The following is a 12,676-nucleotide window of genomic DNA, read 5'->3' on the forward strand; positions in this document are numbered from 1 at the left end:
GAGAGAGAGAGAGAGAGAGAGAGAGAGAGAGAGAGAGAGAGAGAGAGTAGAAGGAAGGGATATGAAGGGAGAGACAAGAGAGGAGATATATAGATTATATAGAGACATAAAGATAGATAGATAGATAGATAGATAGATAGATAGATAGATAGATAGATAGATAGACAAATATGTGAGGTAAAGGAAAGAAGGGAGGGTAGGTAGGTACAAAAGTGGAAGGCAGAAAGGAAGAGAGACTAGACAACAGAAATCCCTCATTTAAAAAAAAATGTATAGTATTTCTCATACTTGGTGACACTTCACAGAATCATGATACAAAACATTTGTATTTGTGGGAAGAGGGATAGAGGAGAGACAGGGTCTCAGTCTGTGGCCCAAGCTGGCCTCGGTCCTCCCACCTACATATCCAGAGTGCTAGAGTTACAAGCTTGAGCCACTACGCCCAGCAAGAACAGTAACGAGCAAAGAATGCCAAGTGAAAAAACAAAGGCTCTTAGTTACAGAGTGGCATCTGACTTCTAAACAAGAAAAATGCCAAAGCACTATGTCTCCTCAAAGCTTAACAGAAACATACTAGGTCTCTCCACTGTGGGTAGACAGAGAAGACCTTAAAGTTGGCCAGAACAGACAGAACAGGGAGGGAGTGGGGGTAACTGTCCCAAATGATACACAGGATTGGAAGCAGGAGGACATGCCATGGGCTCATTACAATGGTCTATTTTTCAAGAAGTATGATCTTAAGAAAAGCGCACAGACCATTTTAACAAAGCTCTTACACTAATAAATCAGACATAACAAGAAAAATGTCACAATGGCATTTTTTCTTGTCATCTGTACCATCATCTTCTTGTTGCAGCTTTTCAGACAAAACAAAGTATTTTTCCCTTTTCTAAACAGAAATCTCTTAACTTGCAAATGCTTTACAGTCGCTTTCTAATGACCTTTTTTAAAGGTGTGCTTTACATCCAGTCAAGCAGTTGCAATATCCACACAAATAGGCATGTCTGTCAGTCCCATGGCTGCTGTGGCCTAATAAACACCTGATCTGTGACACAGAATTGTTTCATCAGAAGAAAAACAAACCCCACTTACCAAGTGCTCCCAGAAGAGTCACTGTCCCCGAAAGCACTGAAGGAGCCATCTTCCCTCTGATAGAGAAGCTCCCTTTGGTAACCTAAAGACACATAAATCCATGCATAATCAATCCACTTGCTATGGTTTCATGCTGGGACCATTGGCAGAGAGGGGAAATGAGGAGTGATGTCCAAGACCCTTTGGGTCATCCAGAAGCAAGCAAAGACAAGGCTGAGCTTCACTGACTTCTAGTGTTCATCAAAGGGTCTCCATGCTTAGCTAACTAAGATTGTTTGTGGTCTAGGGAAAGCACTATCATAACTAAAGCTTAAGGCCAAACAGAGTACAGTTGATTTCTGTCCTTAGGGTGGCAACAGAGTGGGGAAAATTACATGCAACCCAAGACAATGTCTTTTAAATAGCTTGATCATGGACACCTGAGGCAAATGATAAAACCAACTGTTCTTCTTCCACACCAATTCCATACTTCATGTTTACATGCACGCACACACACACACGCACACACACACACACAAACACAAACACCATGGTAGTAATGAAGTAACTTAGGATGCATTGGAGATGGCTCACTCATAAAGTGGTCACCACACAAGCATGAGGACCTGAGTGCAAGTCCCTATCACCTACCCCAAAAGAAATGTGCCTGTAACCTCAGAACTGAGGACGCAGACACTGGAGAATATCTGAAATTTGCTGGTCAGTCCATGAGTTCCAGGTTCAGTAAGAGACCCAGTCTCAAAAGATAATAAGGTGGAGATATGACTGAGAAAGACACCTGATATCAGCCTCTGGGCTGATTGTGATTGTGTGTACACGTACCCATACATAGTGTACACACACAAAAATACACATACACAAATAAAGTAAATTGGAAGGTTTTAATGCACCTGCTTTAACAAAAGCAGAGGCTTCTTATACTTGCAAATAAATTATTTCAAACAAAGGGAAGTTGATTCACATTTGCAAAACCATGCAGAGTTCAAAGTCCAGTATTAGAAACTGTAGGCAAGCCCATGGCCATCACTGAACAGTCTATCTCTCCCATGAAATTTGGAGCTTCTCTCCTTTGGGTTTTCTACTACAAAGTCTGTATCTAAGCATATGGATTAAGGAATAAGACAGTATGTTTCACAGTAATATAATAAAAGAGACTGATAATAAAAGGAATATAAACATATTTATAGTAAAAGCAATTGCTTTCTTAATTTCAAGAATGAAGCATTAGTTTATCATCATCATGTTTATGCGTAACATATTTCTGTTGGACAATTAAACAGCAAATCTTTATTTTGTATTCACATTGTACAAAGAACTATGAGAAGCCCCTTACAAGTATTAACTTGGGTGAGTCTAATAACCCTGCGATGTGTTGTCATTAACCTGTTGATAAGATAACATAAAATGGGTCAGAGCTGAGATCAAGACATGAAATCAAAATTTATAGAAATCACCACACAGGTGGGTATCCTCCAACATTCCCTGCATCAGAGTCAAAAACTAGCCTTAGTCTCCACCCCCACCCCCACTAAGGGCAGCCAGTCCAGAGGAAACAAGAGTTGGACCATTTTCAGTTGTAGAGTGGATCAATAAAACAGATCCCAGACCTCCAGCTCTGCTCCCATGGAAAAGCGAAGGAAAGAAGAGAAGCCAGGGAGAAGAGCTGCTTTGACTCTGTGCAGCAGTCTCTTCTGACACTCCCTTCTTCATTCTATGCTGGCCATGCAGGCTAGAGAAGCCTTGGCTGCTTGTCCTCCAAACAACTGCCTATGTCAGGCCTAATTTCCACTTTATTAGCATAAAAAGATGTTGATGATGTGGCTATGATGTTTATTGTTAGTATAACAATCTTCATTCCATGGTAGTTACCTAAGTTGGAGATTTTTCAGCACAATAGATGGGCAAATCAAAAGCTTAGTTTTCTCCAAAAGTTTACAAAGAAATAAAAGTATCCCTTACAAGATCAATGTTTTACAAACACCTCTTTTTATATGGAAAAGAATAATATAATCAGAATTATCAGATACCTCTGAAAATTAAAATACAGAAGTCACGAAGCTGCTGTGATAACAACCTATAAATTACTGCTTACAATGAGCCAGATAAGAAGCAAATCTTTATGGATCATGAGTTTTCTCTGGACTAACCATGAACATAGTCACAACTTAGCAAACTAAAGCTGAAAGCACTGCCTACAGAAAAAAAAAAGAACAGCCCAGGGCTGGGGTGTAGTTCAGCAGTTGAGTGCTTGCTCAGTATGTGCCACACTCAAGAGTCCAGTTCTGAGAAAAGACAGTATTTTAACAGACAAAAACATTGATTTCAAGACTTGGTCAGATTCTCGCCTATAATGCAAACTGCAGATGTTGTAATTTAAATATCTGAAGAAAAGGCTCGTTGAGCAAATTCAACAGCTAAAGGCCCTTGTTGCCAAGCCTGAAGACCTGAGTTTGATTCCCACATGGGAAACAAGAGAATCAAGTCCCAAAAGTTGTACTCTGACCTCTACACCCACATGCTCCCACACCCAAACACCCATATACACAAAATAAAAATAAAATGTAACTTCAAAACAAATCTAAATATCTGAAGAAAACAAGCGGCTTAGTGCTTCAATTAACAGGCTCAGGATTTCCAGTCCTTGTCAGAAATGGTTTCTTTTTACAGTTCTTTCTTGACAGCAAAATGAGTTTCATTCAGTTATGTAGCTGTTGGTTACAGGACCCCCAGGCCACCAAAACTTAAGTAAGACAATGTGTTATTCCTAAGTGATACTTAAGTAATCACAAATCACACAAAATCTTCATTAATGCTGTAAAAAAATAAAAACAACTGCACAATATTTACAAGTCTTAGAAAAGACAATCTCTAAAGTGAGACTCTGACATCATCCTGCAGAGCAGTATCAGGAAACACTGTCTTCTTCAGATGGAAGCTGTTGGGCTAGCCTGAAGCACTGATCACACTTCCTGGTTGGTAAGACTGCACCAAGGCTGGGTAGAATGGTTGGCGTCTACAGGTAATCACCGAACTGTGGAAGAACTTTAGAACTCTCCTGGATCTGACATCCATACTAAAAGGATGAACTTAAGAGCCCAAAAAGTTGATAGGGATCATGGTCTACCGACTCAGCTCTGAGGTACCCATGTGGTGATACAACCCAGAAGGAGTCAGACACAGGCCAGCACCATCCAAGTATTAATACAGATGATGATTGGGTGGATCCACACAATGTTACATGAAGACCATAAATGGAGCGATACAAATGAGGTAGTCTTAAGAAGAAAGCTGACACACATACCGGGGGCTCTTGATTGGGTTCCTTCCCTCTGCCAGTTAGAATTAAAGGGGGGGTGGGAAAGAACCAAAGTGTAACAGGTAGCAGCAGAGAAACCTCAAGCACCACAGACAGAGTCAAAAGTTAAAGATGTTGACTGGGGGTGGGGAAACACACATGCAGCAGGTACACGGAGAATGTGTGCAGAACAGACGGGGCACTCGGGAGACTGAAAGATCTAGTCTCTTCTCATGGGGTGGGGGTTTTAAAGCCTATTTTCCTCTCAATTTAGGGTTGGTCAGTTTGAAGAAAGGTAAGATAGATGATTGGCCCAGAGCAAGTCTCAAGGAGGGTGAGGAAGGAGCTGGCCAACCGGGAAATTCACTACCTTTACAGGGAGTCTAGCTCCTAGTGTCTCAACACCATGTAAGTACATTTATTATTTGGGAAACTGAGGCTCTGAGAGGCTGAGGAAACAAACCCAAGATAGGGCCTATGGCTGGTGTCTTAACCACTGTGCTTTCCTTTCTCCTGTGCTGCCTTTATTAAGTTCATCATCCTGCACCCTTGGAAGGCTACTTGGCGCTTGGAGACCTATGTTTTCTCTCCCTCTGGTCAGTGTACCCTTCTAGCATCTAATTAGCATCAGGAAAGAGAGTCCCAGAGGGCCACTTGGAACCTTGTTGTTTCCAGAATGGGGATCTAACCCAGCACCTGGCTCTTGTTAGGCAAAAACAGAACCCATCCCTAGCTGGCTTTGAAAAACTGATTTGACAACAACACAGCTGATGTGGGGGAGCCAGAGCTGGGGTTTGAGTTCTGGTGACTCTGAGCAAAGTGTCATAGGACAAGCCAAGTCACCTCCAAGGGATGAGTTAGCTCTCCAGGTGGCTCGAGCCACTCAAAATAGAATTTAAAGACCTGGAGCAATGGCGCCACAGTAAAGAGCACTTGATGCTGTTTCAGAGGAAAGAGGTTTGGTTCCCAGGACCCATCTGGTAGGTTACCACCATCTGTAACTCCAGTCCCAGGGGATCTGGCATCCTCTCTGGTCTCTCTAGGCATCAGGCACACATCAGACATACATGTAGCCAAAACATTCATATGCATAAAATAAAAATTAATTAAAATGTAATAGAGTTCAAAATACTTGATCAGCAAAAATTACAGTTCTTAAAGCATACATAATAAATGTACTATATGACATTTTATGAGCTAATATGCTTTATTAAAACATGACAATGAATGCATATTAAATTACAATATATCAGCCTAATCTGTATGTACTTTCCACACAAAACCAGGCAAGCTAATAAATTATAAGACAAAGTGGAATCTTGTTTTCAAAAAGTCCAAAGATAAATTTTAACTCTCCTGTATCTTTTATTCATCTTCTACAATGACTAAACAAGACGTAAAGACCAACATGTCACACTTTACCACAGACAGCCTTTTCTTAAATTTAATTATAACGGAAGTGTCAAAAAAGAACAGTTCCTGTGTATATACACTTAAAAGACAAACTATCTATAAACCTATGTTAAGAGAACAGTAATTTTAAATCAGTATCTCTATATAAAAAGTAGAAAACCTAGGTCTCTAAGAACATTTGAGGGTTGGGGAGGGGCAGCTTATCAGCTCCTGGGTTGGAGAGTCTGCCAGAATGTCAGCATTGTGTGTGCTCCTAATGGAAGGAAAAATAAACCCCCTCCACCTTCACATGACAGCTCTGGCTGCATTCCATCTAAATCCCAAACTCCAGTGCCCTCTCCTTGTCTTACTCCTTGTCTCTCCTGCCTTGCTCCTTGTATAACCCTCGTCTCCCACTCTGCACCACCTGGACTGACACCTTACAGCTCACATTGGTGTGATCTAACTGTGCAGGGTCTAACCTTTCCTGTCCCTTTCCCCAACAGTACCCTGTGTTTCTCCCCAACTGCTTCATCAGAACCCCCACTGAGACAGTGGTATACTCAATATCTTGGTCCAACTCTGGGTCCTCATCTATCAATCCCATTGCTTCTTTCTGAAAATGCAAAAATACTATAGACAACCCTTCGGGTGCATGAACTCTGCCGTCCATTTCCTGAGGTATCCACAGCTTATTCACTCTTCCTGAGCCTTGGTTTCCTCACCTAGGATATGGAGATAGTAGTGTGACTCCCACCTATGGTTTCTGTGAGAACTAAAGAAACATGTAAAGTTTTTCCATAAGATTAGCTGCCCTTTCTATTATCACACAGTTTGGGATAAACAATTTTCTGTATAACGAGAGACACTAAAAGGAAGGTTCATATCAAAATAGTCTCATTACTTGGGCTTAGCAATTTATGGAAAGTGGGCATGACGGCTACTGGTGTGCCTCTCTGTGCGTTTAACCTATTCATCTTTAAAGAAGGAGGAGGAAAAGGAAGAAGGGGAGGAAGAGGAGGAAGAAGAGAAGGAGAGAGGGGAGGAAGAGGAGGAGGAAGAAAAAGGAGGAGGAAGAGGAGAGAGGGGAGGAAGAGGAGGAAGAAGAGGAGAGAGGGGAGGAAGAGGAGGAGGAAGAAAAGGAGGAAGGGGAAGAAGAGGAGGAAGAAGAAAAAGGAGGAGGAAGGAGAAGAAGAGGAGGAAGAGAAGGAAGAAAGAAAGAAACCACATACACACGCTAGAAAACATTGAACTATACTTTCCCAGATTGTGCTGAGTGCTTCCCAGTCATTTTGTATATAAATCCTTCCCATCTTCATGAGTTTCCTGTATAGTATATGTCATATAAACCATGCAGACAAAAGCAAGATAAGACTGTTATTTGGGGCTGGCTTTTGTAGTATTTTATGAACTCGGAATTTTGCATTTGATTATTATTAGAAATGGTCCACCAATCTTCAACTTCTCTGGCCATGGATGCTGGAGGCAAGGACTCTGAACACAATGAATGGTGAATTCAAATCCCAGGTTAGCCACTAGCTCACCATTTATAGCCCTGGGAAGGCTACTTAACTTTCCTGTGTCCCAGCTTCCCTGAGCTACTAGGCAGAGAGTTTTTACAACACTGCCTGCCATGTCAGCAGCACTTGGCCCATGTTAACTTTGCTGTGGGCAGGTCATAGCCATAGCTGAGCAGTTCATGTAGCTCAGACAGTCACATCAGAGATGCAAGCATCCAGGCCATACACACTGATCTACCACAAAGCTAACCTGAACCACCTAAGACTCCATCTCAAGAAAATATAGTGAACAAATGCTCACAAATGATCACTCATTCATTTTATTTTACAAAAGAGTTTTAAATTAGCAGCAGTTAAGCAACAGTTGGCTACTTGAAGACAAGTGGCACCTTCCCACTGCCTGACCTTCAGCACATCAGTACCAAGCAGTCCCACAAATCATGCATAAACACATCCTCCATCTATTTGAAAACATGGCCTAAGAAAACCATGACCTGTAAACAAATGAAAACTTGTTTTTAACAAATAAAATTATACCTCTACTGCTTACCTTGCCTCATATATGAAAGGGCCTTTTCTTTTAAATTAACTGTCAGCTGTTTCTGTTTAGTCAGATAATCCAAAATGTAAATATTTGGAGCAAAATGTATCATGTTCTGTTCACCACATCCATAAGGCATCCGTATCAGTGAGGCTAAGCCATTGATGGAAGAACCAAGAATATCTCCTGCAAGCACAAAACATTTGGTTCAATGTATAGTAATCATTTGCTCTTACCTGCTGGGGGCAGGCAGTCTCAGCTCAGTGCAGGCATCTATCATAGAAGCCAGTGGGACAGAGTAGAAACTTAATCAAAACAAGAGCAACACCACAGATCTTAACTTGTGGACTACACGATAAGCAGGATGCTTCTGCCTAAATAAGGATAGGGTATAAATAAGTGGTTTTTTAAATCAGAGAGTCAAACAAATGTCAGGAATTAAATGTCAGGACATTTAATTCTTCCGAAGGAGACTCAGGTGCATTGGGGAAGGCTATGTTTAATTCAAACGAATTTCAGGTTACTGGAAGGTACCTAGAAGTAACTGACATTCCCACAGTAAAGGCTGCTAGAATCTTGCACAGAAAACCATTCTAGGCAAGGGTTCTCAAGCCTTGCTTACCGGACTCACTGATGGAAAGTTTTCAAACTACACTTGCCCTGACCATAGTCTAAGAAATTCTAGTTTAGTAGGTTTAGAGAAAAAAAAAACAGACATCTTTGTTTTTAAACATGTTATGTAAGATTAGGATCCTCAGCAGCGGCTAAGAGGCACAGAGGCCAGGATCTCTTCTCCAGAAGACACTCTTCCCTGTTGCTACAGTAGGTGTGGCCTTGCATCTGTACGTGTGTATACATGAGAAGCAACACCATCAGAAAGTCAAAGCTTCCAGCCAGGTATGTTAATGCATTCCTATAGTCCCAGCAAAGAAGCTCAGGCACATGGATCTGAATTTCTGAGGCCAGCTTGGGCCACATATGAAGACTTTATATCATGAAACAAAGAGCCAGTGATATAGGTCGTGGGTAGAGTACTTGCCTAGCATGCACAAAGCAATGTGTTTCATCTTGGGAAGAAGGGAGAAAGATTGGGAAAGATTAAAGGAGAGAGGAAGGAGGGGAAGGAAGAAGAGAGGAAGGAGAAAAAGGGTAACAAGCTCAGACCTACCCAGAACTTCTTGCTAAACCAGAACGTCTTGTTTAGTGATACAACACACCCACATATGCATGCTGTGTGTTGAAAAGCACTGATTTAAGTTATAGCAGTTGACAGCAACTAAAACTTTCCACAATCTTTTTCCACTGGGGTTAAGTAAGACAATATAGTTAGAAATAGATGGAAAAATATATTATCACATGCAAATCAGCCAGTATGTCTCACACTACTCTTACCGATTGCTGTGATCTGAACTCTTTCACTGCCTCCGACCGTATTAGGAGGAAATGAGAAACTCAAAGATTCCTGGTTAGTTTGTACGTTGTTGTCGGTCAGATCCAGGAAGACAGACTGTGAATACGACTTTTTTATCCCTTCAGGCTGTAGGAGAAAGAACACGGCACGGCATCTGCTTATCGGTTAACAGAAAACAGTGTGCAGATCTAAAGACAAAGAACGAGTCTACTGTGGACAGAGCTGCACAGTACACGCTACCTACTATTTCCTGATTCAGACTTCCAACATGTTAAGCACATGCTTTCTAGTTAAATTGAGAACGAATTTCATGGAACTGGAATGGAAATGGAAATGACAGGGGGAGGGGTGAAAAACGTGACAAAGAAAAGCCTCAGGGATCAGATTAATCTGTTTTTATCCAAACAGAGTCTCCTAACGTCTTAACCGAAATCTTTTTTACCTGGACAGAGATTGAAACCCAAGGCAATTACACCCCAGAACAAGAGCAGCCATCCACTGTGCTGGACTGTGTTTTTATGCAGTGTCCTCTCAAAACAAGAGCCTACAAAATCTACTTTGAGGAATCCAAAATGTCTATCTTATCAACCTATGATCCAATAGGATCTCAGTATAACACAGTTTGTACCTGTAAATGACTATTTAACAATAACTGACATTCCTAAATTTGCTTCTGCTCAAATTTAAAAAGGAAAAGGACAGCATTTTTATAACACATGTGTGTTACATTTTTACAGATGGATAAGAAAACAACTAGACATTACCAGAAGAAGACATTTTAGGATTACCAAAAATTTGACACAGAAACACCGCCTCCTGTTTGCTTTTCAATTCCATGTTAAGTTTTTACTGTATCCATCTAAACCCCAAATATTTACCTTTACTACAACCTTCCCGGTGACAGCATCAGAGGCAGTGGGTGAGGCAGCCGTCACTGTGATGGGGATCTCTCCCAAGTGCGTAGGTTTGATGGGGAAAACAAGAGTGACCCCACTGTCACTGGGAACTAGAGCAGTCTTCCGGTATATGGTGTTATTGATGTCATTTGAAGACATTAAAATAACAAAGCTGTCACTTTCCTCAATGAGTACCACAACCTGGGAAGAAAAGAAAAAGCAAAACCCAAAATTTTACATAAAAAAAATGAATTCTCTCCTGTAAAGTATCATCTGTCACTATTATAAGTATGAGACTCAAAACCAGAGAAAAACAGGTCAAAGACTTGGTCATGTGGGGAAAATGGAAAGGCAATCAGAAAAAAACTGGATTTATTATGTGCATGCCTCTTCTACCTCAAGATATATCTGAGGAAAGGCATTTTTGGCTTCATTTCTTGTCCTTTCGCTAACTTCTCTTGCTACACAAAGCCATTTGAGTGGTGGAACTATACACAGAAAGTCCACTTCAAATATTAGTTTCAGCATCTCCTGACTTAACTGTGTCATCTTAAGAAACACAAGTCCCATTAGGGAAGCATGAGACAGATTAAAATACTATTTTATCTACTGAGACTCTCGGAAAAAAATTATTCAGTGAAAACTGTGGTTACTATTTTAGTACTAAAGCACACCTTATTTACAGACTTATTTTCTGTTCTCCTTAAGGAGAATTCTTCCAGGCTTGAGGGGTGTTGATTTGATTTGATTTGATTTGATTTGATTTGATTTGATTTGATTTGGAGACAGAGTCTCATTGTGTAGGCCTGGCTGACCTGAAACTTGCCACAGAGATCAGACTGGTTTTGAACTCACAGAGAGATATGCTTGCCTCTGCCTCTGCCCCCAAGTTCTGGGGTTAAAGATGTAAACCACTATGTCCAAAGGTAAGGGAGGGTTTAGAGGAGCAGTCTCAACCTGTGGGTCACAAATCCTTTGAGAATCGAATGACCCTTTCACAGGGGTCAACTAAGATCATCTGGACATCCAATATTTACATTATAATTCATAGCAGTAGCACCATTACACTTATGAAACAGCAATGAAAATAACTGTATGGTTGGGGGGGATCACCACAACATGAGGAACTGTATGAATGGGCCACAGCATTAGGAAAGGTGAGAACCACTGGTTTAAGAGTCTAATAAGCCTAGCTAGCCTGGAACTCATTATGTAGTTCAGGTTATACTCAAACTTAAAACAAATTTTAAGTGACTCTGCCTCCCAAGAACTGAGATTATAGGTGTGTCCCACCACACCCAGCATGGGCCTTACTTTATTTATAAAGTATTTTCCAATTTATATTCTTATTTGTCACAATAATTTGTTCACATAATAATAATAATGATTCTTTTAAAATAGATAAGGAAACTACAATCATGTTATTAAGATATCTGCTAGTGACAGGCAAACTGGATATTAGGCTTTTTGGTTGGATCTTCTGCTCATTTTACTGAAACATTCTGACCATTTTAAAAAGCACAGTTAAAAGACAAAATGCTGGATCTGAGAGAATAGCTCAGTAATTGGCTTATACCTATTCAATCTCCAACACCAAAAAAATATAAGTTAACATTTTGATTTACTATGCAGTTGTACACACTTAAAGAAATTATGGCATTTCATACAATAAAGTTATCATCATATGCCTAGGGCTGAAAACAAAACCATTTGGCTAATGCAACTAATCCTTAAGTCCTAATCTTTGCCTTGCAGCACACTGACTGCCTAAGGGGACACAGGGACATGACTCATAAAATAATTTCCTGAAAACATAATGCTCTGAATAACCATGGAGACTACAAACATAACAGAGTGGGTGAGTTCCTCAGGAATGGAATCCTAGCTGCAACCTGTCTCAAAGAGAATAAATTCTTACGAACTGCAGTAGGTACATAATGGTAATGAGAAAGAAAAAACACATTCTAGATATGGAAGACCAGGAAGAAATGCAGGAGGCAAGAGAAAGAAAGGCACATTCCCAAGGCCAAAAGGAAGTTCCCTGGCTAAACGGGAGGATGTGTTCTGGGAAACTAATATGCAGACACTCTAATGATATACCCCAGACATTAATAAGCAGAAGAAATCACTAACAAAGTATGTATACTTTCAATCTCCCAGCATCATACAAAATTCTTGGAGGAGTATCAGATGTGTGCTTCCTCCCTATGCGTTGTTAGTCATGGAGACTCCATAGGACCCCAGAAAAAATGCTAGTCATTGCCATTGTTTTGGTTGCCTAGACCCTATTGCTGAAGATAACATACACTTCAGTTATACTACAAAGACAAATAATGCTACACCTGAGGCAGAAGCTTCCTTCTTGTTGGCTAGCTCTCCTAATGCCAAAAGCTGCTATGTAGGCAACTTCGGGAAAAAAATTATCAATGGTCTTACCCATATGTGGATCTTGCATACTACAGTTCCAATCTGTCAGGCAAGAAATGCTCACTGATACAATAACAGAGCAACAATTATGGCGGTAACCAA

The 12,676-nt window shown here is 40.6% G+C and overlaps 1 protein-coding gene across 1 annotated transcript in view; it reads right to left on the reverse strand.

Annotated features, from left to right (window-relative positions):
* Positions 1 to 12,676, reverse strand: part of Cd109 (CD109 molecule) — a 98,752-nt gene that overhangs the window by 19,417 nt on the left and 66,659 nt on the right. Inside the window, exons 20-23 of the mRNA XM_028786343.1 lie at positions 10,130 to 10,348; positions 9,233 to 9,377; positions 7,850 to 8,026; positions 1,093 to 1,174 (exon numbers count right to left, since the gene is read on the reverse strand). Coding sequence (XP_028642176.1) covers positions 1,093 to 1,174; positions 7,850 to 8,026; positions 9,233 to 9,377; positions 10,130 to 10,348 — 623 coding nt within the window. The remainder of the gene's footprint in view (positions 1 to 1,092; positions 1,175 to 7,849; positions 8,027 to 9,232; positions 9,378 to 10,129; positions 10,349 to 12,676) is intronic.

The sequence above is a fragment of the Grammomys surdaster genome, unplaced genomic scaffold, assembly GCF_004785775.1.
Source record: "Grammomys surdaster isolate TR1022 unplaced genomic scaffold, NIH_TR_1.0 125476, whole genome shotgun sequence".
NCBI lineage: Eukaryota > Metazoa > Chordata > Mammalia > Rodentia > Muridae > Grammomys > Grammomys surdaster.